Here is a 26667-nt window from a genome sequence, read left to right as displayed (position 1 = left end):
CTGTTTTCATGGTCTTTTTTATTCTGGATCTGGGAACAAGACAACATGCTCTCAAGCAAAACTGATTGATCGTCGACAATCATATCACCATTACTTACTACTCTCTCCAGAAGAAAATAAAAGGCTCCATCTTATTTCTGTGTATCAAACGTGTATCCCCACTTCAAATTTGTACAAAAATCGTTGCTATTAAATCTGCTCAGAACTTTGCCGCGACTGGAAATAGGACGCTGTTGGATTTCTCACACTCCTGCCGACTCGGACAAATAATTTGTGCTGACGCCGCTGAGTGGAAATAATAGTTTTTAACGTGATGTCATGGTTGTCAATAAACAGTGCTCATTCCCTGTTAGCAGCAAAACTGTTTCAAAGTTTACTTTTGAACACACAGTTGTACTAACAACGATATCTGTATGTGGTATCTTACCTATTGTCTGACAGATTGTTAACAATGCTATTTCCTGACACCTGTTGCTGAGGTTCAGTGTTTAAACTTAATTGTAACTGCTTTGATATAAAGTGCAAACCACATAGTTTAATTTTTAAATTAAAGGCTAGACGTTGAAACTTAAAAGCAAATAACATGATGAATGAGAATAATATATGTATGTTTTTTTTATGTTCAGATTGTGCTACTTTAATTTGGTTAATTGAGTAAAAAAAAAGTCATTTATGCAAAGTGTGGTATGCAATCACAGTTTATCAGTTTTATAAATAACTAGTGAAATTTCAATTTTAGATTTTCCGAACCTTCCTCAAAATGATAATATACTTTTCAGCAGTGGAGTAAACTCATATTTGTAGAAGGAACCGAGTGGGATTAATAATATGTTGAAATCACATGTTCTGTCACTGCTGCCCTCTTGCCCTCCATGAGCCTCCCTGCACTGTGGGGATAAATAGAGAGCGGGTCCATTTCGCTCCGGGACATACAGAGCGCTGATATGGGAGCAGAGTTGCTGACAGATGTAATACCAGGACCGGTTGCCATTTGGCTTAAGAAAATGGCCATGCCAACAAATGCTTTGAGTTGATCCATCAACTTTGAGAACAGAGAGTAACTACATCCTGCCCTGCTGTGTTCTCATATATACTTTCACACATTGTTAGCTGGGTCATCAATACCAGCTCGAGTGGATCATTTTTTGTTTCAGAGACCAAAGATTAGACCCATGCAGTTCATAACACTCAATTTAAACAAGCGAGTCCAGAGCACTAAAATTGCTTTATCGCTCCTTTTCCTTACATTTATTATAATAAAGGCAAGTTGTCAGTCTCAAATTAAGTGCCTCAGCTTTTTGTGCAAGGGGTCTTTTAAAACACTACCAGTAGCTGTGTGTAAAGCAACTCATCTGCCAAAATATTGAAACTAAATGTTTAACTTGTCTTCCTGAATGAGCCAACATACAGAAGTTCTGTATTAAATAAGCTGTCCTTCAAATGTTAAATGGTTTGGTAATGGTCAGATAGCCCCTCTCATTCAGTATCACACTAACTGCAGGCCACTTCACTGCATTGGCTTTCAAATCCTCAGACAACTTCCGAACCAGTCATAAGACCAGCCTAAAGAATTCCTTAAATCCAGCAAATCCAAAACCTCAGCCAACACAGCTCATCAATCAGTCAATTTTTTAAGTTCAACTGTCAGTTAAACATGAAAAGCAGCCTGACGTACAGGCATTTCTGAATTCATCACCAAAAGGTTTTTCTTATCTTCGCAATGTTGAGCTGAAAAGCACGTGAGTTTTCCCAATTTCAACCGGAGAGGAAGAGACAGCTACAGACTAATACCTGAAATCAGTTATTGGTTAAGTGGTTATCTGTAACGGTTAGACATAGGCACATATAATAATACCCTAAGACTATTAGCAGTAAAAAACAATGATGTAATGACAATGAAATGTAAAGAGTTTAGTAAGATTACCAAAACTGTCGAAAACCTAATAAGCAGTTTAATGAAAATGTATTTTCTTAATAGCATACTTATCTTACAGATTAAAAAACCTATAGGAAAGAGCATCAATGCCATCACCGTTTCTCTCAATCCAATCTAATTTCACACATTCCCATGAAGATGTTTGTCTTATTAACATCAGCTCATCTCCCCATGAGTACATTTCAAAACCCATCATAAACGGCAACACAGCGAGCGAGAAAATTGCTTCCTGTCATTTTTTTAAATGTACTATTGCATCTCTCATAGGGAAATATCCAACAGCACCACTTTGTGTCACCAACATGGCAGAGACAAGTTAAAGAGGAAGTGTAGGGCTAGTTATTCAAGAAAAAATAAGAACTAGAAATGATAATGAAGGCTTACTTGATTGGTTTCCTTTATGTCAATGACAATTCACTGAGAGGTGAAAATTACCATCACCCTTCTACACTTCCTACCCCCTTATTCTGAGGCTCTGACCACACCATCCTCAAACACAACCTTCATTTTGAATACACATCTTTAAAGGTTTGTGACTTGCTTTTTGCACTGTTGAAATTATATTGCGACCACAAACATGAACAGACTCACAAGGTGAAAACAATACCAGCATCAATGTCACGGTTGGAATAAGATACAAATGTGATGGTTATTCATAATACAATGCTATTTCAATTCATAACATAATCCGGGACCTTGTATTTTCCTCGTCTCTCAGTCTAATCTGCTTTAGCTACTTATTTACATTAGCAGAGGCAGACAGAGAGCACGCTTTATCTGCAGCTCAGTCTCATCTGAGCGGGGAAACCTGACTCTCACCAGCTTCACATTCATCCACAGTTCAGCCTCATTTCCCCAGCAGTACATCGCGTTAACCCCGGGCTCATCATGTGATCCAGCCCAGTGCGGCTCTCAGATATCAACCTGTCGACTCAGCAGGTCCCTGAGAAAGAATCCAGACTATGCAGACAATGAACTCAGACATCCATGTGTTTGAAAGGTAATTCATATTTAAAGAAACACTGTCTACACACACATATTATACAATACACAATACGTCGTAGGTCTTGGATCAAATGTTGAGAGTTATAAATGGTAAGGCAAGGCAAGGCAAGGCAAGTTTATTTATATAGCACTTTTCAACACAAGGCAATTCAAAGTGCTTTACAAAAAAATGAAAGACATTAAGAAAAAAGGCATTTAAAATCAGTCATTGAAAAGATAATAAAAGAAACATTAAAAGAAAAAATACATGGATAAAAGTTTCAGTGCAGTCTAAGATATGAATAGTTCAATTAAACATTAAAAGAAAAAGTACATGGATAAAGGTTACAGTGCAGTCTAAGATATGAATAGTTCAATTAAACATTAAAAGAAAAAGTACATGAATAAAGGTTACAGTGCAGTCTAAGATATGAATAGTTCAATTAAAAGCAGCGGCAAAAAGAAAAGTCTTCAGCCTGGATTTAAAAGTAGTCAGAGTTGCAGCGGACCTGCAGGTTTCTGGGAGTTTGTTCCAGATATTTGGAGCATAATAACTGAACGCTGCTTTACCGTGTTTAGTTCTGACTCTGGGGACAGAAAGCTGACCAGTCCCTGAAGACCTGAGAGATCTGGATGGTTCATAATTTAGCAGGAGGTCAGAAATGTATTTTGGGCCTAAACCATTCAAAGCTTTATAAACCAGCAGCAGTATTTTGAAATCTATTCTTTGACACACAGGAAGCCAGTGTAAAGACTTCAGAACAGGAGTAATGTGATCCACTTTCTTAGTGTTAGTGAGGACTCGAGCAGCGGCGTTCTGAATCAGCTGCAGCTTCCTAATAGATTTTTTAGTGAGACCTGTGAAGACACCATTGCAGTAGTCGAGTCGACTGAAGATAAAAGCATGGACAAGTTTTTCCAAATCCTGCTGTGACATTAGTCTTTTAATCCTAGATGTATTCTTTAGGTGATAGTAGGCTGATTTAGTAACAGTTTTAATGTGACTGTTGAAACTCAGGTCAGAGTCCATGACTACACCTAGATTTCTGGCTTTATCTGTTGTTTTGAACATTGCAGACTGAAGCTCAGCGCTAACTTTTATACGTTCTGACTTGGCTCCAAAAACCATTACCTCAGTTTTATCTTTGTTTAATTGGAGAAAGTTCTGGTAGATGGTAGACACATGGTCTTCATAATAAAGGTGAATTACAATGATACAAACAAATTAGGGTCATTAATTTTCTATCTTAATAATATGAAAGCCATTCAATTGGTTCAAGTGACTTGTTATGCAAATTCAATACAGCTTTATTTATAAAGTACTTTAAAACCTCCAGACCAAAGTGCTGTACAGTCATAAACAAACAAACATACAAAAAAATCACACAGCACAGCTCCCACACCATAAAACAAGTACAAGTAAAAAACAATATACCTTGTACAAAATACCTGTTACTAGTATACATTTTTCATTTATTTAGTATTTTCCCCATGTTCCATGCAGTAGCAGGTCACCCTAAATACATTTTAGCCATCCTCTTTATATTGCAGAGAGGATCACATTTGGTAGTTTGGGCTATCTTTGTGGCTCAGCAGTCTATAATAATTATAATAGGATATTATTCTGTAATTCTTCCCCTGAGCGAAATTCAATTCATTTTAACCCCTCAGCCCTGAGCAGGGAGGTGAGAGCCGTGACAGCGCCTCAGGGGCTATGGGGGGGATTTAGTGTCCTGCTCCTGAATACTTTTTAGGGGGTTTTGTTGGAACGACTGAACCTGCGAACTGAACTCTTCTGTTCAGGGTCAGTTTCCCTAATGATTTCAGCCCACGGTTTCACACGCTCTCCTCCCAGTATTTCACTCCCACTCACCCGCAGCTGTATTTCTGATAAGTGGGAGAAAAACACAATCTGTGGATAATGTACCAATAAACTCAGCGTGCTTCCTGGAGTTGATTTTCGGTAACATTTTGATTGCAGGGACGGTCAGGATTGTACCTATACTCTTGTTTTTCCGGCATAAATCAATTCAATTCATTTTCTCTCCCTCTCAGGGGCCTAAGCAAGTCCCAGCATGCATTGGATGAAAGGCAGAGAAACATTGGAAGACTTGCCAGTTTATCACAGGCCTCTGATCAGTGATTTGCATAAATCAATTGGTACACAGTTTAATAAATCAGAGGGGGGATATTATTCATCTGTGTAGTGCTATCCAACATTTGCATTACTTTGATCTTATCTGAGTGTATTTGTGTAATGCAAACAACTGTGATCACCACAGTAAAGGCAGCTCTGCACATTAGACTGCTGGTCAGCAGCCAGACATTACATACTGGACGATCAATTAATTGAAATAACAACACCGCAGTCAAAAGCTATCTTAATTCAAAGCTATGTGAAGCTTAAACAGGCCTTCTTCATTATGAACTGATTGTCACTAGCTACCTTATGCGGTGCTTAGATGCTGCGCAGGCAAAAGCAAACACCACGGGGGGGGCTATGGGGGCTAGCTATACTTTCACCAAGTTGTTGTTGCTTAAGCACTCATTGACACTTTTTTTCATACTGATATTCTGTACAAACTGTGAAGTCCACTGAGACAAATGTAACATTTGTGATATTGGGCTATATAAATAAACATTGATTGATTGATTGATTGACGTTGTTATGTTGTTAAATAAAAATTAGAACAGGCTAACGGCGAAAACATGGCTTATGGCATTTCTTAGCTTGCACAAACAATCAAACTTCGGAGCTGGAGAACATCACAACAGAAATACATAGATCTTAAATTACACTGATGTTGCTGCTACAGTCATTTTGTTCAATTTTGAGCACTGCAGCCTTGAGAATGAGTCCATTTCAATAATATACAAATATCAGCATCAACTGCTTCTTACTCTGGCAACAAATTATTTTTTAAACTAAGTTAATGAAAAGCATTCCCACTCACGGCATCCCAATAAAAATGCTATTTGTATACCTTCACCTTCCCCAAAATGCCCACCTGGGTGTATTTTGTTTTGCTTTACTACGTTTCAGCAAGCACAATGTGCTGCATTGGCCACAGAGCCAGGGAATTTGTAATGTTTATGGCAGCCTCGTCCGTCCCACGGGGGTCCAATGAGAAGCAATATTAGTGTTCTGAGCTATTAGGAGAGCAGAGACTGAGACTGACAATGAAAAACACCAGAGAGGAGGCTCGCAGTCTCCTCAGCAACAGATATTTTTAGAGGTGTTTTTTTTAGACGTGGCTCAGATGTTAACAGTGGTATAGGATGAGTGTTGTGGAGAGAAACAAAGGACGACTACCTGCATCAGTAGATATGACTTTGCCCTTATATTATGTACAGATAATGTATTGTGGATTTGGCACTGGCTTAACGTGACGATAAATTAATGTTTGTATTAATTGTTTGCTTTGTGAGACCTAAATCACTACCCAGATACTCAGAATAGTTTTACACACACCACTGATTGTTAATCTGCATGATTATCAGGTAATTTTGATAAATAACTATAATAATCAACATCAAAAACACACAAGGGCTGCTTACAGGTCCTTCAAATGTGTAATTAATTGCTTTATAATTGTCTTTCTATAGGCTACTAAGAAGTATGTGAGAAATGGTCTGATGAGGAGTGGTGTGCAGACATGAGGAGGATTCTGCCTAATTACATTCTGTCTAATGGCAAATTGGAAGTGTTTTATGGAAAATCTGTTACAGAGACTTGTTAAAATAATTATAAAATATGTAATGGGCATAACCTATAATTACTTAGACAAATTGAACGCCACTTAGGTTGTATGCAGAACGTCAGCTAAGCTAACTCAACGTGTGGAAGATATTTGAAAAAGCACAGATCAAATACTATTATGTATTTTAGGTGTGTGTGTGTGTGTGTGTGTGTGTGTGTGTGTGTGTGTGTGGTGTGTGTGTGGTGTGTGTGTGTGTGTGTGTGTGTGTGTGTGTGTGTGTGTGTGTGTGTGTGTGTGTGGGTGTTGGTGTGTGTGTGAACTGTATGTATGTGTATGCACATTTGTGTATTGACAAGAATAAAGGTGTGACATAAATGGGGGGAATTTAAGAGTATGCTTCAAATAGAAAAAGAGAAATTCATATTTGCTGCAGGTAGCGATGAGTCTTGTTTAGTAGCTGCTTCCTGTCACGGAGTTTGAATCAGGGTCCTCGGTTCAAGGGACCGTGTCTTTGCCCATCCTCTACTTAGAGAGCAAAGGATGGACAGGTGCATGGATGAATGGCTAGTGTTAGCAATAAAACAAATTGTGGTGTCTACCATACAACTAACAGAGTAACAACACTGGGCCCGTGGAGGGTCTTGTTCAGTGTGCATCAACTCCCCCAGGCTGGGCTCTTATCCCCCTCCTCCTCCTGCGCTTCCCTCTGCTGCTGGTGATGTGAGAAGAGAAGGAAAGCAAGGGATGAGTGCTCTGCTTCTACACAGCAGATGTTGGGGGAATGTGGGACTGAAGTATCAGCGAGGCAAAGACATAGAATCTAATGATTGATAGAGTCTCTGAGAGCAGAGAGCTGCTGCTGCTAAATTTCCCATGTGCCTCTCTGGGTAGTGTAGGTGTAATGACACAGAGAGGCAGACAAATAAACATCTGCTTCAGTTCAAATAAAGCCCGAACAATCTGAAGCATGTGGTTTGTAGAAAAGGACACACTAAGAAATGCTTTACTTGTATACTTTAACCTGTTGTTTAGTTTTTTAAATCACCAGATGTTAAAACATACTTTAGTAAGTGCAATACAATAAGGGGAACATGAGAGCATCATGAACTTGGGATAAAAGTGAGTGTGAGGTCGCCATTGTCAATAGGTGTCTGTCGATATGTGAATGTGCCACCTGTCCATACTTTATGTAAATAATTAATGTGTTAAGGTGTTATTGTTTTTTATGGTGTATATGTAGTATGTAGGATTTTCATCTTCTGTTGAACTGCAGGACGGAGCCCAGAACACATTTTCTTACGGGAACATTAAAGTATATTGTGTTTTATTGTATCATATCGAAATTATGCCTCCAATGTAAATTAAAAGAGTAAATAAATGTATCATACAAAGTTGAATATTCATAATCAAGACACCTATATAAAGTATTATGCTCTTCCATTAAACGTACTTATCTCCAGCTTAATATATCACTCTCAGGTCAAACTTAAAAACATGTACCGTTTGTTAAGTATGACATGTTGCAATAGTTAAAATAGAGTTAACTAGGATATTAAGGTGGGTTTAAGGAATGGGAAAAAACAAGTAAATAAAAGGTTGGATGCTGCTGGAATGGAAACAGTATTGCCTGATTGCAGCAGGAAACAGCCCCAACAGCAAGACATGGACCAGCACACACAAAGGAATGAGACTTTTCCTCCAGTGAAGGAACTGCTGATCCATTAACCAGCCGACTGAATGTATCAGGCAAAACTGTGACATGCATCACTTCAGGAAACCTACACACGCGTCTATTCTGAAGGAAATAAAATACAGCCACAATGAAATAACGAAAGCACGGGTTTAGAGAGAAAGAAAACATCATTAAATTCCTCCACAATCAGAACAATGTTGTATGCTACTGACTGAAGCCTTCGCTGACTTAACAGGAAGTGACTTCTTGCACCCATGAGCCCTACACCATTGTTAATTTAATGGCATCCTCTAGTACTCTTTACTCATATTTCCAGTTTCTTAACCCATTAGTATCTGTGCTGGGGCAGGCTGTGTTTGATGGTGTGAGTGTGGCTGCCATGGACTGAACTAGAGGGTATTATTCTGCATTGATTGTTCATTGGGCTGGCTTTGTACCGGGTCACGAAAGGGAAATGCATTAGCATGCACATTCTCTCTGTGGCATTTTGGCAGGGCGACAAAACAGTTATCCTGAAATGTTGCATTGGGAATTAAAAAGCCTTTGCTTGTTGGTAACCAGGGGACGTCCTCTGCTGCTTTAACCTCTCGTTCAATACCAGAGCATTTCTAAAAGGCTGAGGGCTCTGTTTAAACTAATCTGTGGGGAATTACTGTAGATATTGTTCTGGCTGCAGTGCTGCCTAAGAAGCTTAACTAAACTAAGCAATGTGGAAAATACTGTAAGTTATGTGTTTGCACACTTTAATTAGAAATTTGAGTATTTTATTATTTTATTATTATTATTTTATTATTAACCTAGCTACAGTGTAGTTATGTCGATGCAAATCTTGTGTCACAGGCTTCTCCAACAGTGCAACACAAAACACAGATACACAGAAAAATATTGTGCAAGTAAATAGTAAATACAAAAAGAAAAATAGTTTAAAAAAGTGAAATAGTGCAATAAGAGTCTATGCAAGTCATTGACATATGATATATTAGGTAAATAGATACATATTTTTTAAGTAGCAGCCAGATGAATATTGTGGATGTTGTTTCAACAGTTCAGGTGTTTAACCAACACATTCTCACTCCCAACTCGGCCTATGTTGACGTTATGTCAGGGTCCCTGTCGTCACTTTCCAACGCAAGGGAGGGGCCCTTTAGCGTCGAGTTTCAACTATCAGGGAGTCCCATTGACTTGCATAGAGCTCCCTGAACGTTGGTAATAGACAAGTTGGGATCGCGGCGAAATGTTCTCCGCAGATCCATTCTCACAGCGTTTATCAACCTTTTTCTTACTCAATATCAAGCCACACTTATTGTTTTTACTTCTTCAACTCGTCTATTACCAACGTTCAGGGAGCTCTATGCAAGTCAATGGGACTCCCTGTTGAAACTGACATAACATCAACATAGGCCGAGTTGGGAGTGAGAATGTGTTGGTTTAACAGTCTTATTGCCTGTGGGAGGAAACTGTCCCTGAGTCTGGAGGTTTTAGTCCGGATGCTGCAGTAGCGCCTGCCAGACGGCAGCAGACAGAACAGTTTCTTCTCTGTTTCTCTCGTAAAAATAGCTCAGTCTTCAGGCAGAGATTGAGTAAACCATGGTTTTTACTTTGACCTAAATGAAATAACCTGTGTAATAAGAAAAATGACTCTGAACAAATGGAACCAGTTTTCAATTACACAATTTATGTACTTTGAAATGCTACCAAATTCCCCTGGTCTGCCTGGCAGGACCATAAACAGAATTGATGGGTCTCCACGTCTCAAAGTTGCCTCTTGTGGTCCAGGGAAAGATTTATTTTAATACCTTGCATTTCTCTTGCTCTGAAATATTGCACCTGTGTAGATATAATACAAAAGTTCAGAGAACTGGAAAAGATTTGTGCGGGTTAAAAGAAAGAAGAAGAACAATCCAACGTATATTTCTTAGTGATCCAGAGTTTGATGAAAGACACACAGGAATCTGCAGCATTAATATGCATTTGATATTATGTCAGCTAATGAGATCCGTTCAGATGATTTAAAGAAGATAAGGTCGTTGTTTTTGATCTTGAATCTTCTTTTGTCTCCCAATTAGGTGGTCTGTGCATTTCTCAGTCTGTGAAAATACCCCGAGAACCGAGACCTGGAGAGTTTGACAAGATCATTCGCCGGCTGAGTGAGAACCCTAACGCCAGAGTGGTCATTATCTTTGCCAACGAGGACGACATCCGGTGAGTATCTTCCCTGCTTTCAGTTATAGAACTTTTAACTCAACTTGTCTAAACCACTGCTTGATACTCCCTTTATAACATTTACATCACACTTTTCGTTCGATAAGTTGTGAGGAAACATTAAGGGAGAGCGGTTAAAGAGTTTTTCAAAAATCGGCTAATGTCTCTTGTGATAAATGTTGTTAAGAAATGTTTTTACCAGCATAAAGGAATGAAATAGCATTTTCCTTGTGAAAAGTCTATTTAATCTCTGCTGCTACTTGAGTTAAAATGGCAAATATGATTCTATTTGGCTGTAATCACATTTCTAAAGTGTTGTCTCCTAGGATGTTGTAGACAAATTGTAGCTCTGCGAAATAACTTCACAGTAGAGAAACTGTACATTTCTGAGAATTTCTTTACTTGAGGATTTTCCATTTCATGCTACCTTAAAAATAGTACCTTTGGATGGAAACAGTGCATTATTAAGCCATTATTTGACAGAGCAGGTTAAGTTAACATAAAACACATTTATCAAACGGTGAATCTACTGAGACATTACATTACATTACATTACATTTAGCTGACGCTTTTATCCAAAGCGACTTACAATAAGTACATTCGACCAGGAAGATACAAACTTGAAGAAAACAGAATCATATAAGTACATCAGGTTTCATAGAGCCAAACATTTCAAGTGCTACTCAACTGGCTTTAGATAAGCCAGTCCTTTATTAGTATATAAGTGCTTTGTTAATAGTTCTATCGCTCGAAGTGGAGTCGAAACAGATGAGTTTTCAGTCTGCGCCGGAAGATGTGCAAGCTATCTGCCGTCCTGATGTCAATGGGGAGCTCATTCCACCATCTTGGAGCCAGGATAGCAAACCCACGTGTTTTCGCCGATGGGAACTTGGGTCCCCTTCGCAGAGAGGGTGCAGCGAGCCGTTTGGTTGATGCAGAGCGGAGTGCACGTGCTGGGGTGTACGGTTTAACCATGTCCTGGATGTAGGAAGGGCCAGATCCATTCGCAGCATGGTAAGCAAGTACCAGTGTCTTGAAGTGGATTCTAGAGGTTACCGGAAGCCAGTGAAGGGAGCGGAGGAGCGGAGTGGTGTGGGGAAATTTAGGAAGGTTGAAGACCAGACGAGCCGCTGCATTCTGGATGAGCTGCAGAGGTCGGATGGCACATGCAGGTAGACCAGCCAGGAGGGAGTTGCAGTAGTCTAGGCGTGAGATGACGAGAGCCTGGACCAGAACCTGCGTCGCTTTCTGGGTCAGCTGGGGACGTATCTTCCTGATGTTGTAAAGCGTGTATCTGCAGCAACGGGTTGTAGCAGCGATGTTTGCAGTGAAGGACAGGTTGTTATCTAGGGTCACACCCAGATTCCTTGCAGTCTGAGTCGGGGAAACAACAGAGGTGCCGATGTTGATTGTTAGGTCAAGAGTGGGACAATCTTTTCCCGGAAGGAAAAGCAGTTCAGTCTTGTCAAGGTTGAGCTTGAGGTGATGATCAGACATCCACTGAGAGATGTCAGCTAGACAAGCAGAGATGCGTGCGACGACCTGGGTTTCTAAGACTTTATAAGTGAGGGTTTAACTGCACTCCAAGGTCATGTTTGAGGTCATGTGATATCATGGTGTCGTATTGAGGGGCATTATATTCAAAGTGTTTCTAATTATTGAGTCCACTCTCTTGTTCTATCCAACTGATAGCTCTGACATTTAGTCTGGTGTCCCTATCTATTCTGACCACACTATTATGAAAGTACATTAACAGTGACTCAGCATTCCTTGTGGGGGCACAAATGTATCAATTAAAATGAATTCTCTAATATTAAGACTGCATTAAGAACTAGTTCATTAGCTGTAGGCTGAATCAACACACACAGCTCTGTTGTGGCGTTGTACGGGAAATGTTTCCTGGCAACCAGTTAGTAGGCCAGTGTATTCCTGGTGGAAGTGGGCAGCGATTTGGGGCGGTCTCTTGATGATGTCCAGGGCAGAAGCCCCAGTGCTCATTGACTTAATCCAGTCCTGATAAGGGGTAATAGTGTGGATATATAGTAATTACAGAAAGCTAGGGGGATTTCAGGGCTGCATGCCTGCTTTATCCTTGAACCCAGTCAGTGAGAGCTGGCAGCAGCTTATTAAGAATCCAAACTGTCTACACAGAAAGTATGAGCTGTTTGGAAGGAGCCTTATAGTGTTAAACTAAATAGAATATACCTCCTCATCTCAGCCTCTTAAACAAAGGAAAATTAGTGCTTCGTTTTTATAATCTCTGGTTGATTGGTTTGTCCTTGGTTGTTATTGAGAAAAAAACACGGCTTCATATAATGAAATAGGAGTACATTTAATTAAATAATCTACTGTGCACTTCAATCACGTAAACATTAAAAACCCTGATTACTTAATGATACAACATAATGTATGTCTCATTCACATAAGCAAGAACTTTTAGGGTATTTTTAATCCAACTTAAACTCACACTCTGCAACAAGTCTTAACAGACCACTGGATCAAGCTTAAGGTAGAGCTTAAGGTATTGAGTCCTTTCCATAATGTTGTCGGACACTTATTTTGACAATGTGAGCCTGTCAGCTGCAACAATTAAGCACTTATAGCAGACATAAGTTGCTGTGAGGAATTGCATGGAGTGATTACATTGCAGTCTGTTTAGCTGCTGCCATCTTTTGCATTCTCGGACCAATTTCAGATAACTGTTGTCCCTTTTAGTCGCTAAGATACAAAAACATGAGGAAATAGGTCTCGGGTTTATCTTTATTGTGAGTTGGAAAGTGAATATGAGCTGTTGAAGTTGACGGGAACATGCCCATCCACAACCTCAAACAGTACCTTCACTGTAGACGTATCAGCCTGTCGAGTCATGTCTCTGTTTCTCATTTTTCCTACATTGAGGTACAAGCGGTTTAAAATACAGTAAAATGCTTAATGTGATTTTTTCTTGGTTCCAGCATCTTTGGGAAAATACGAGGGGTGGTAATGCTTTCCCGTCTAGATGGCTGCGTTTACATTTTATGTTGCTGTGCTCAAGCTTTCCTGATATATTGTCCCTCCGCTGCTACAGCCGAGCTCGCCTGCAATTTTTTTTTACAGCTCCCCAAACTTACTTCCATTGGCAACAAGCCTGGACAAATGTGGCAGGGGTGTCATTCTGCCACAGTAAGGAAGAAATACTCCGCACTGGGAATGCAAAGTGTGTCTGTAGTGGCTTTATAATTCTACTTGTGCCTCAATGCAACTTTGGCAAGACTCAGAATAGAAAACTCTAGTTATGGGATAACCTATATGACACCACACTTATTCATAATGATGCATTTAAAGAGCCTTTTAACATTGCATCTTCTTTTTAATACAGAAATTCACGAAAGCCTTTTAAACTCAACATTAAATGTGACTATTAAACGTTACTGTTCTCATGTGTCTCTCAAAGGCGGCTCCTCCAAGCAGCGAAAAAGGCGAATCAAACCGGCCATTTCATCTGGGTAGGTTCAGACAGCTGGGGCTCCAAAATCTCCCCCATATTGAACCAGGAAGAGATGGCCGAAGGAGCCGTCACTATCCTCCCCAAACGGCAATCCATAAAAGGTATCCATTACTCAAACGCTAGCAATACTTCTGCCATGCTTCTGCCTCTTGTCTGCTTATTCTAGTGAATGTTGGTCTCCAATGAACAAATTGCTTTTACATCCAACATAAATTATTTTTATTGAGGGATTATCTTGTAATGTATTTTATGTTTTCTACCACTTACAAGCTAATTTGATAAATGTAGATTGCAATCGCTACTTCCTAGTAACTTTTCACATAAATGTTATTATTGTACCGTATCAATGAATATTCTCCTTACTCTATTATTAGAGCTACTGACTCCTAATAATGTTGGTAAAGAGTTGGTAAAGTGCACATAAAGTTGTTATGGCTAACATAATATGCACTGACAGACCTATAATGTATGATATAATGACATAATGTAGTTATTTGAAAACAACCTAACCATAGCAGATTGTATTTTTTGTTTCATGCCATTGAAAGTTGATATACTCTCTTATGGCTTTGGAAAGTTCTGCAGAACATTTAGAAGAAAACATGTTTACAATGTCAAAGAAAAGAAAATGACAACTCATCAAAGTCAGCGCAGTGAAATGATAATGTATCTTTGGATCTCTTTCAAGTACATGACCTCATTTGAACAGTTCCACTGTTAAGCTAACAGCAAACCAAACTGAATTTGCATTGCTAATATGTTTGATTGCAGAGCTTCTGTTCTCACTGGGCTTTGAGTAAATACTTGGCTCATTTGAAATCATCACCAAAGATATCCACCAGGACCCAGGCCCAAAACAGTTTACATTTCGCTTAGCATATTCAGATGTGAAACGTGATAAATTCAATTCTAACAGCCTCTCATTTCTTTCAGGTTTCGATCGCTACTTCATCAGCCGAACATTAGAGAATAACAGAAGGAACATCTGGTTTGCAGAGTTCTGGGAAAATAACTTCCAATGCAAGCTCAGCCGGCACGCCGTGAAGAAAGGATCTGGCATCAAGAAATGCACAAGTGAGTCTACACTTAATAGCAGAGAAGGCACTCGGTCAATAGAAAGCACTCAATCAATGACCAAGTATATCGATCGGGTCTGCTGTGAATACATTATGTGTGTGTAGATGGTATGCTGGGTGGATGTATTTGTCATCAGGGAGAAAATAATCACGCTCCTCTAATTTAGGTTAAATCTAATGGGTTTAGATAAGTGAATGGGAATCTCTAAGTTTGTCCCGGAGAAATTAATGTTCCTATTAATCGTCTGTTGGCTACTTCAATTTGCATTGGTCGACAATAGCAATCACAAAACTATGCCGCCACATACACTCAAAACATAATCAATAGTAAATCCAATCAGGCCATTAGAAACAAGCTTTCAGGTCGTTAAAATCAGTACATTCTCCAGGCCCGTCTCATCCCAGTGTGCAGAGCAACGCTGCATCTCAAGTAGTCACGGCTGACAGATTTAAAGCTTGCACCCCGTAAAGTTTCCAGGCAATACATTCCTATATGTTCGGTGGAGAATCTCACAACACACAACAAATACTCTCTAGAAGCTGGCTGTCTTCTGCTTTTGAGAGTGAGAGTAGGGCTGCTCAATTAATCGTATTTTAATCGCAATTACGATTTTGGCTTGCAACGATTATGAAAACAACATAATCGAAATAAAACGATTATGTATTTTTTTTTTTTTTTTTTAAAGAAAAAATTCAGTTGAATTATGCTTAAAGTTCAGGGTAATCAACTGTTAAAAACATACTGTTCACATTTTTTTTTTTAAATAAATGGACGCTTTCAAAATGGATAACGTTTTTAATAATGGTGATATCAATTATTGACCCAAATAATCGAGATTATGATTTTTGCCATAATCGAGCAGCCCTACTGTAAGTGAGAGTGGATTGTCTTGAAGGCTTGCACCCGTCTTTCATTTGCATATACTTTTTAACTAACGCTGCCCTTAAGTCAAGTCCACATAAATTGCGTGTTGCTTACAGACACATAATATACGCATTATTTTAAACAATGTCAGGTGGAAGATACTGCCAGTAAACAAAGTACCAGTGCGATAGTGCTTAGAAGAATGTCTATGCTTTTAAATCTCCAAGAGAGGGATGATATGTGTCATGTTCATTTATCTTTGAAAAGAAAGCAGAAAACTCCCACACACTGTCACTTACTGCTGGAATGTTTACATGTTTCAATTGTGTTTTGGCTTTTACAACTTGTATTGTATAAAACAGAAAGCATAGTCGCATAAATAAACACATAGAAATACCCTCAAATATCTAACACATAACTAGAAGTCGGTTTAGTAGGTTAACAAATACTTTTAAATAGCAGCCTATATAAGATACAATATTCTAGACTGCATTTTCTGAAAAAGTCTTCACTGTCAACTTGTTTTGAAGATAATGTGGTACTTTGATACTGTAAATGTTGCTTTCTAATCCACTGGACAATGCAAACTCATTATTATAGGACATAAACTAAATTGTTACAACAGATTAACAATCAAGGATAACAAAATGAGCAGAGATGTAATAGTCATCTACAAAATCAATCTACAATCCACACTCTTTAGATTTAAGGAGACCACGTGATCAGTTGTCATGGTGGATGCTCTTGCTTTAAATTGCTGTAGGCTCTGTTCTTCCTCTCCTCAGAGGCACAGTAAACATCTACAGGCAAGAGGAACAATCATTTCAGTCAAGAGCCTTTTGCAAGAACCACCCTCCCCATTGTTCATTTTGTAAGCACCATTATTAAACGTCCCCACTTATGCTGTTTGTTAGCCACTTTAATTATTCATTGTATATAGACCATGCATTACTCTTCAAGTAATACGTTGGAAGCATATGCTAGGATAGATCTTAAAATATGATCTGTTGTTGTTTTAAAATAACCTACAATGTCAGCAGTATTTTTAACAACACACTTAATAATGAGGAATGAATAATGTGTATCTGTGTAAAGCTTTAATCAACAACCAGGGATTGGAGAATTACATTCTTAAAGTACTTACATGATTGTATGGGCATGGAATTATCCTATTTGTGTAGTATCAAAGCTTTTAATCGCACACTGCAAGGCATGGGAACAGATTTATTTTCAGGTGATTTTCCGGCACTGAAAGGGACTGAGAACAACACTGTGCAGATGTATAATTCAGGTGCTGCCATTTCCCCCCGTTGTTTTTGTATCTGCTGCCCCAGAGGCCACAATTCACTTTGTAGCTTCAGATGTACAATGTAACCCCGAGATCATTTTACTGCTTTGTATGAAGGGTGCAGCAAAGATACTATCCAAGTATCTGAGCAGGTCATAACCTCATAGTGTATTGCTCTACATGTGATCAAATAGACGCACTGTACTGCATTATACAGAGGAACAACTCTCAGTGTGAAGCAATACAATTCAACAACACCACACACTACTTCCAAAATGTCAATCAAGTTGAATCGTCACTTCTTTAGAACAGTTCCAACAACAATTGAACAGTATAAGCTGCATGAAGTGAGGCTGTATTTTGTGTTATTTGGAATTAAAACTCCGTACATGTTAGGTGCAGAAAGTCAGGTCTGTTGTAACAAGTGTAGTTGAGATTGCTGTAGTGTGAACCAGCAACAAGGTGTATTCAGTAGAGTGCCGATCTCCACCAGGAGCAAGATGGAGGCAATTTGTTTTCACCACCCTCCCAAAAACGTGGTAAACTCTCCTATAATCGAACTTTCGTCACCCTAACCTTGTCAGATGTTAGAGGCATATTTAAAAACATGGTTGGGGTAGCAAATAACTATAGTGTTGTTGCTAGCCCTTAATTCACACTAATAGATAAACTATGAATTATTTATTACAATCCACATCTGTATGGATTAACTGCTATCTCTTAGTGTTCTATATTTAATTGATGTAAAGCATTTCTAATCATTGGGCATGCTCCATTATTTGAAAGCTTTCCATCAGTATCGAAGAAACAACGTGGTGTTGGATTGTACAGAATATGCGGGTGACTGGAAACTCATGATTACAGGTTCCAATTACATGAGGTAAAAATGAAGAACACACATAAATTAAACTGGATTCTTTGCCGAGTTGAATCCAATCTTAGATCAGATCATTCGCTGTGTGTACATCATACTATAGGTTACGCTGTTGAACCATAAAACATGATCCTGTTCATTAAGAGCACAACAAATGTGAATAGTCAGACAAAGTGAGACAAATTGGTAATAAAAGAAACATTTTGCACTTTATCAAGGCATGAGATTCACCCCTCCAATCCCAGTTGCATCGGACAGAAATAAGCCGGGTTGAAACATCAGCACAAGTACTTACTGGTGTTAGTCCTCAAATCTTCATGTTGAAAGTGCTACAGCCTAAAACAATGACAGAAGATGTTGAGTGTTTTACTTTGTGCATCCTAAAATATGCAACATACATGAAAGTAAACAGAGCAGAGCAATTTGCCAACAGCCATATCATGCAGCACTTCCTATAATTAACGTCTTCTGTGTTTCGGGGCTGAAGGCAAAGATGAAAGCTCTGCAGGAGCGCTGCCTTTTGTTGGCGTCGATTCAGCAAATATCGAGGTTTAACATTTGAATGAAGCAAACTGACTTGAGTCACTGTGTTGCTCTGAATCCCTGCAGTCATGAGTCATCACGGATACCAGACACGAGCACATGCCTCCACAGTTGTCCATTGCTCACTGAAGACATGAAGGACTTCACCTGCAACCCAGCAATAATCTCTCACTTCGTCGATTCGCTCAAGCTGAATCGCAACCGTCGAGCTTTAAGTAAAGATAGTAGAACACAGAGATGTTCTAGTAACTGTGGGGAAACAATGATTAACCTGCAGTAGCTTAGAGTACTTTGAATGATATCAATGTATAAAACACATCCTATTGTTAAACCAATTTCCCATTTTTGACAATTCCGTCAACAATTTTTTAAAGGGCATTTAAATGATTTAAACTGGTTGGCTACCCATAGCATGCAGCAGCAACATTTAGTTTACTTCTTATGAGCAACTGTGTCTTTTTTAAGCAAATGAGGATGTTTGGTAATGGTTTTCTACCAACTTTTCCAAGCGCCTCACTAAAACCATATTAGGAGATCATTTAAATTATTCTAGGGACTTGCAGACAGATGGTCCAGCGCTACATTATTATATGTTTTCTGATCCAATTCAACAACAATTTCAGTTCAGTAATAACATGTAGAAATAACCGTGTTACTTTGGGAATGTGAGACAATTTGAATGAGCTCAAAAATGCAAAAAGTAAAAAAAACAGACAAACTGGAGATAAAGAAAGAGGTATGGAATAAAATCTGACACATTCTAAGACTTTGTATTATATTATTGAATACGCATGGCAAGAGTTACTAATAATGATTACTTTCATGCTTGATTAATCAGCTTATTATCTTAATAATTGATTAAGTGTTTGATAAAGTAAATTGGTAAAGCTTGTGGGGCCTTGTGGCCCCCGAGAGGCAGGTAACACTCTGGCAATCACAGGGCCATTCACACTTGCGGGCAATTCAGAGCCAACAATGAACCTGATTTCTTTGCACTCAAAACGAGTGTCATATTTCTGCACAAATAAAGAAGACAAAGCATACACCTGTCGGAACAATAGTTAATAAATGATGTATCTAATTATATTTAGAAAATAATATAGTTTGGGGTTTCCAAACTTTGACGTAAGGACTGGTTTGGGTTGTATGTCACCAGGATCAATTTCCTTTGAAGTGTTTACTCAATACAAATTTAAATAATCTGCTTTTAGTCATCATTTTTATGTTTTACTTTCATTGTTTTCCCATTACTTGATAGTGTAATTTGAAATCAATATACTGGACACTTTCACCTGCACTATATGAGGTCATAATCTATGCAAAAGCATAACATGCACATATTGCTTGTTAAAGTTAAAAGTCAAAAATATTGTTCTTTTTAGCTAAATGTTTTTTAAAAAGTGATGGAAACTTTATACAGAAACGTTTGGCTTTTAGCTGATTGTGCAAACCTCTGAGGCATCTTGCCATCAATGTGTCAAATTACTTTGTGTTTGAAAAAGAGAGACATAACAATGAGTGTGACAGCCATAGGAAAAGACAAGACTGAATATCCACGCTTCACTTTGTCTGTAGCATAAATTTACAGAATAACTGGCGGTATCCAAGCTGCTTAAACATTCAGAGCTTTGTCGCTGATGGTAAATTGCCACTTCTCAGCGAGCAAAGAAAAAGGGAGTATCTACCGTAGTTAATAACAACAAGACAAACGAAAACTATTCATCCGTTAAAAGCTAGCACTTGTTAAAATGAAGTGTCTCTGTTGAGATAAGAAATGGTTTCCACAGAGATCTTACAATGTGTGCAAACCAAACCAATGATTTCACTCTATCATCTGCTTCATGTTGCTTTTTGTTATCTGATCATGATGCACTGTTTACCTCCCCATGTGTTGTTCCTGTCTTGTAAACAAACCTATGAAATACACCTTAGAAAAGAGCACAAATAAGTTGTCTAGCATGCAAGCCATCCTTTATTGAAAGCAAAGCCACAAAGGACTGAAATACTGCTCCCCTGATGACAGTAAGCTGATTATTTAAATTATACGTTTATGTGTAATTACACAATATCAGAGCCGCAGCAATAAAAACCTTTCAGTAATTAAAGCCTGCAAAAGCACCGTGTGGCCAATTTTCACCAGAGAGCACACATTAGCATATCAAATGTAATATGGTCACTTTCCACTTTTCCGCATTATGTGTTATTGACATGCTATTCAGAATCACACTTTCAAAAATCATTCGATTGTTGAGATTAAATTAGATGTAGCTCTAATGAAAATTACTCTATTCACTCCAAACTGAGTAGACTTTCAAAACAGGGGATTTAACTACTCTAAAAAGCATTCACCTTCAAAGAGGGGACAAAATAAATATACCATGTACTGCACTGATACAAATGATCCTCTATTACAGAGCGTCAGGGTTTTTGGTTTAACTTCAATAATATTCACAATCACTGTCTTCAATGTTTCTGAATACAACATATCATATTTCCAAGGGGGATTTGTTGCAATGCTGTCATTCACATGCTTTTAAAACTTCGCAAAGTGTCTCTCAAACTACTTTTTCTGTCACACTCTTGGAAATAACACTACACACAAATACAGGAAACCATATTGTAAGCCTTAATGGATTTGTTAAGAAATAGTGAAAATAAGCAGCCCTTTAGAATGAACGAAAAGCAGTGCAGTGATTGGTTGTAAACAAAAGATGGTTAAAGCGGTGGGTCTGCATTTAATCAGCCCCCCTCATTACAGCTGCACTATCTGGACAGTACAGATAACTGTATAGTAAGTCAAACAAAAGGTTAGCTTCATCTATTATTTATAAAGTCAAAACTTGGATTTACACTCAGTTGTGTTAATAATACAGAACCAAATCTGCTGCAGTAATTAAAATGACGCATTATAATACAGTACAACTGACTGATGCTCTTTACAGACATGTCATACATAACTTCATCTATCTGTGAAATTATAGATTTCTATTATTTACACGTGTCTTTCGACATTAACCCTCCTATTGCCTTTGTTTCCCCCCCTTACTTTGGTGTTCGCGGTCAAATTTGAGACAAAAAACATTAATCATCACCAAAATTTCATTTAACACCCTTTCAAACTGTAAATATTGTATCAGACTACTGGTATACATGAAAACTGCAGTAAATATACAAAGAATAGACACTGAACATGTATTGCGTGTGCCAGGTGTGATCCGTGTGGGGGGATGGGCACATAAGAGCGGGAAATATGTCAAATTGTTCTGTGTGTGTGTGTGTGTGTGTTTGATCTGATCCGGATGGTTACTAATTCCTTTTCTTTATGGCGGTCATTTTTTCAGCAATTGTATATGTTCAAATGTCTACTGTGAAGGATATCATAAAGCCTTAATGCAATCGAATGTAAAACAAAAAAGTTAAGATTGATGAAAGTAGTAAATCGGTCAGATTTGACCCGAAGACAACAGGAGGGTTAAAGAGGCTCTATGCTTTTTTGCGTTTCTCCCTTTCCTGTAGTGTGTTGAACATTTGTGTGTGCATGTAAATGATCTGCAAAGGCTAAAATCCCAAAGTTCCCTCCAGAGCGAGTTTCTCTCCCACACACAAAATCCAAAAACAAACCTGAAAATGAGCATAATGTGTCCTCTTTGATGTTTGATGTTCTTGAGGCTTTATTCAGACATGCAAGTTGAAATTGTTTTGATGGCTAATAGTAAGGCCGTTTCCTGTTCTCTCAGTCTGCTTCTCCGATGCATTTGAAAACAGATGTCGTCGTTGGAGTCTTGATTAGGATCATTGTTGTGAGCGTGAGGGACACTTATCTTCGCTTCTCTGTGAATCCACTGATATTTTGATAATGATAATGAATCAATGTCACTATCAAGGTTTTTATCGAGTGAATTTGACTTCCTTTTTAATAAAGTGCGACAGTTCACATGCATTGAATGATAGGATATTAGGGTTAGTTTGATCACTTATTGTAACATGCTGTGTGTAGGCGTTATGCTGGACGTTGTTTTATCCATTCATGGATTTGAATCGAAAATCTGTCAGATTATTATAAGGGAGAAAACAGCAGGATGCATATTCAGACATGAGAACATGTTAAATTGCCCTTAGCGGTGCATGTTTTTCTACTTACGCTACTTTAACAGATTGAAACTTAACTTAAAGTGGACCTATCATGCTATATTTGAAACATATATTGTAGGGCCATACCTATATAAAACATGTCTGTGAAGTTTGTTTTTCAAAATACCAAACAGATCATGCATTTTAGCCATGCCTCATTTCGCTGTATTTGCTCTATTCCAGCCCTGTCTTCACAAGGGCTGATTCTGTGACGTAGCTTTGATGCAAATGAGCTGCAGCTGACCACGCCCCCCTGCAGGAGAGGGGAGCGTGCTCTGATCAGCTGCTGGGCTCTCAGAAGAGGGGGAGGAAAAGAGAGGCTCCGTCCTCCGTGTTTTATTCTTATATGATTATATAGAGTCGTTATTCATTTGTTTTAAAGCTCAATAAATAACAAAGAAGACCTTTGACCGGCACTTTTCTAATTTTGTCCAGAAGATTTCAACTTTAACGGACATGTTGACCGGCGGAAAAAAAATCTAACTGAAACTCTGCCGCACGGTCACCTCGTTCCTTGGAAGAGGCGGAGAGGTGGGTGTTTGTCATCTGCTGGTGTACTACCGGAGAGCAGCAGGAGCAAAGGCTTGCCTCGGGGAGGGAGAAAGAGAGCCAGAGCGTCCACAGCGGAGAATAAACAGAAGGGCAACCTTCCTTGCGCGGGAAGTCTTCTTCACTGCTTTTGTGGCAGGACTACAGCGCCACTTACAGGCCTGGCATATGTACTACAGCGTTTCCAGCGCTTTCGAGCAGCAGTGGCCGTGGCCCAACCCCCCCAGGTGGAGAGTTGCCCATATAGGCGGAGCACCCCTTTTCTGACGTCAGAACAATTCAAATCTGGATCAGTCTGTATCAGCTCCGTTGCAGCCCTGTTTTTAGAGATTTGGGTATGGAGGAAAAGAGAAAGGGTTGTGTTTTCTGACACTTGGTGAGTTCCCTGACACACCGGGGACACATATTCATGTATAAAAGACGTACAAAAGTGCATTTTGCATGATAGGTCCCCTTTAACTTAACTCAGTTCAAAGTTTCCTGCTGTCACTCTTTCAGCTCAACCTATCCAGCAGGGTATTGGCTAGAAAAAAAAGCTAAACGTTAACACATTTTCAAAGCTTTAGAACAACCCCAGCTATAATTAATATACCTGTCATAACTAATTACATTAATGCTGAAGAATGATCAAGCCTGTCTTGCTGTGTCTTCTACTCCCCCGCTAACCACTCCATCACACTCTGCACTTGTGATGGATGTGAGGTGCCACGTGACTAAACACTAATAATTCACATAAACAAGACCTGAGAGAGCTCCCGACCTTACTGAAGCGTTTTCCCAACTTATAATGGAGAAATATTTGCTTAGAAAGTTTAACTAATTATTCAGGATCTTTACATCATGATGCAGAGGAAGGCAAAGGCTGTTCTCTACTGCAAGTGAGACAAATGATGATTTATGACAAACAAATTCTCATTTAATAATGTTATCAGTGATCGACAGACCATTATGACACAAGGTAGCACATTTCTGAGATTCTGTGACTTTTCGCCAATCTTTAAATAGATGAAATATGGTTAAAACAAATGATGGGTTCACAATTGAGTAATCAAGCCGGTTGAAAGGCTTTCATTCCTTGATTTTAGCAATCACTGTTTATTTCTTGCATTTTTTTACAGTGGATCAGTTTTATTGTTATTTTATATTTGTCATTCAAATTGAATATTCTAGTCTTGATAGTCTCTCATGATAACAATGACTAAGCCATCAAAAGACATCATGGGAACTTTCATAAAGTCAACTCACTCAGTTTACTTATATGTAAACTGAGTGAGTTATATGTCCTGCAGTATTTAGGAATCTTTCAAGTATGTAAATCCATGAGTTGTAATATCTGTTTTTCTTTTAGACCATGAGCGGATCGGGAAGGACTCATCCTACGAACAAGAGGGGAAGGTTCAGTTTGTGATTGACGCGATCTATGCCATGGCTCATGCTCTACATAACATGCACAAAGACCTCTGCCCTGGGAAAGTCGGCCTTTGCCCAAAGATGGAATCCATCAACGGCACTCTGCTGCTCAAGTACATCCGCCACGTCAACTTCACAGGTGGGTACTCAGAATCCAACTAAGAACTGCATGCACGTACTGTATGTAAATTGACAAGTACTCTGATAAATGTACAGTATATGGTAGAATAAGAAATGGGTGTAACAAGCTTGGGTACACAATGGCCTCCAATTATCAGGCTACTGAATGTAAATTACTCCCAGCAAGTATAAGAGGCTGAGATCCGTAGGAGGGTGACAATCAGCAGCAGAACAGCGCGTTTTATCGTAGTTGATGATGTGCAAGAACGGTCCTTTGTGAGATTTCCCGCCTTATCTTGTCAGCATTGAATTGCCCACGCAAGAGATCTCCTGCTTGAAGTGCACTGGCTACGGATTTAAAATTGTACATAAATGAGAAGGGGGAAGATAGTCACCGCACAGAGCCATCAAATACAGGCATAGATAGTTTCCCTTTCCCTGTGGCTGTTCTCTGTAGACTCAAAATACATGTTTTAGTGTTACTATCAAATACAGTGGGTTGCCATATCTTGAGTCACACAAAAAAGCATCAGCTGAACACCTTCAAACAATTTAATGAGCCAAAGTTTCAACATGACTTCCTGTCTACCCTATGTTCAACTAGCTTCTGCAACTTAATGCAACCCCTTCTGAGCATTTCTTTATTCAGTTTTCATGTTGTAAGACAAATTGGCATTCACCACTAGAACTAGACCAATAAATAAGGGAGGCTGTTTTTTCCCATTTATCGTAATGGTGTATATACTGTATAGGCTGATTAGTAACAACACATTGAAATACAGAAATTCCCAAACAAGGTTTGAAGCAATATACATAGTTCGACCACCACAGAACACTGACGTCTTGATTTTTGAACTGTAAGATTTTTTGATGGCATCTGCATATATATTTTTTAGGGCTGTCAGTCGATTAAAATATTTAATCGCGATTACTCGCATGATTGTCCATAGTTAATGTGCGATTAATCGCAAATTAATCGCACATTTTTGATCTGTTCTAAATGTACCTTAGAGGAATATTTTTCAAGTTTTTAATACTGTTATCAACATATGAGTGGACAAATATGCTTTATGCTAATGTTCATTATCATTTGAACAATGACAAATATTCTGATGAATATTAAACACAACAACCTCTGAACATTACAAATATTCGCCTCAATTCAACCTGGAACCTCTCATACAATACAGTGTGTGTGTGTGTGTGTGTGTGTGTGTGTGTGTGTGTGTGTGTGTGTGTGTGTGTGTGTGTGTGTGTGTGTGTGTGTGTGTGTGTGTGTGTGTGAGATCGATCGTTGGAGCTATGTGCAACTCAAGGCATATGCTCGAACGGGAGCTGCCTGGACGCTGCAATCATGTTGCGCACTATCCGTGCTGAGTGTGCTGACTTTTCGTACAATGTCCCACTGTCTGGCTTCCTGCATAAAGTCAAGTGCTCGGCGCAGTTGTGGCGAAATGTCGCTCCTCTGTTTTCATTTAAACAGCTCCTTATATCCGTTAGCGCAGCTAGCTAGCACCAGATGCTAACAACAACAATGCACTTAAGGTCTTTCTCTCGCTCGCTCGGGCCACACATACACACACCCTCCCGGTCCTCCAGATGGCCAGTCGGTGCCTGCCGGTGAGCGTGGAAGTGTGGTCTGCCACAAGCGGGCGACAGGAGCGGGGCTGTCAGCATCAGCTTGTAGATGGTATTTTAAACTCGATGCGCTCTGAAACTACGGGGCGGCCGAGGAAAAAAAATACACATGCGTTAATCGCGTTAAAATAATTAGTGGCGTTAATTTTTTTTTGCGTTAACGCGTTATT

At 39.0% G+C, this 26667-nt stretch overlaps 1 protein-coding gene across 1 annotated transcript in view; it reads left to right on the top strand.

The window, feature by feature from the left end:
• Nucleotides 1–26667, top strand: part of LOC117543101 (metabotropic glutamate receptor 4-like) — a 247917-nt gene that overhangs the window by 196778 nt on the left and 24472 nt on the right. The window contains exons 4-7 of the mRNA XM_034211167.1: nucleotides 10381–10516; nucleotides 13950–14104; nucleotides 14937–15077; nucleotides 24678–24878. Coding sequence (XP_034067058.1) covers nucleotides 10381–10516; nucleotides 13950–14104; nucleotides 14937–15077; nucleotides 24678–24878 — 633 coding nt within the window. The remainder of the gene's footprint in view (nucleotides 1–10380; nucleotides 10517–13949; nucleotides 14105–14936; nucleotides 15078–24677; nucleotides 24879–26667) is intronic.

The sequence above is a fragment of the Gymnodraco acuticeps genome, unplaced genomic scaffold, assembly GCF_902827175.1.
Source record: "Gymnodraco acuticeps unplaced genomic scaffold, fGymAcu1.1, whole genome shotgun sequence".
NCBI lineage: Eukaryota > Metazoa > Chordata > Actinopteri > Perciformes > Bathydraconidae > Gymnodraco > Gymnodraco acuticeps.
Note: the sequence above shows the minus strand (reverse complement) of the source record. Positions and strands in the feature narration are given on the sequence as shown.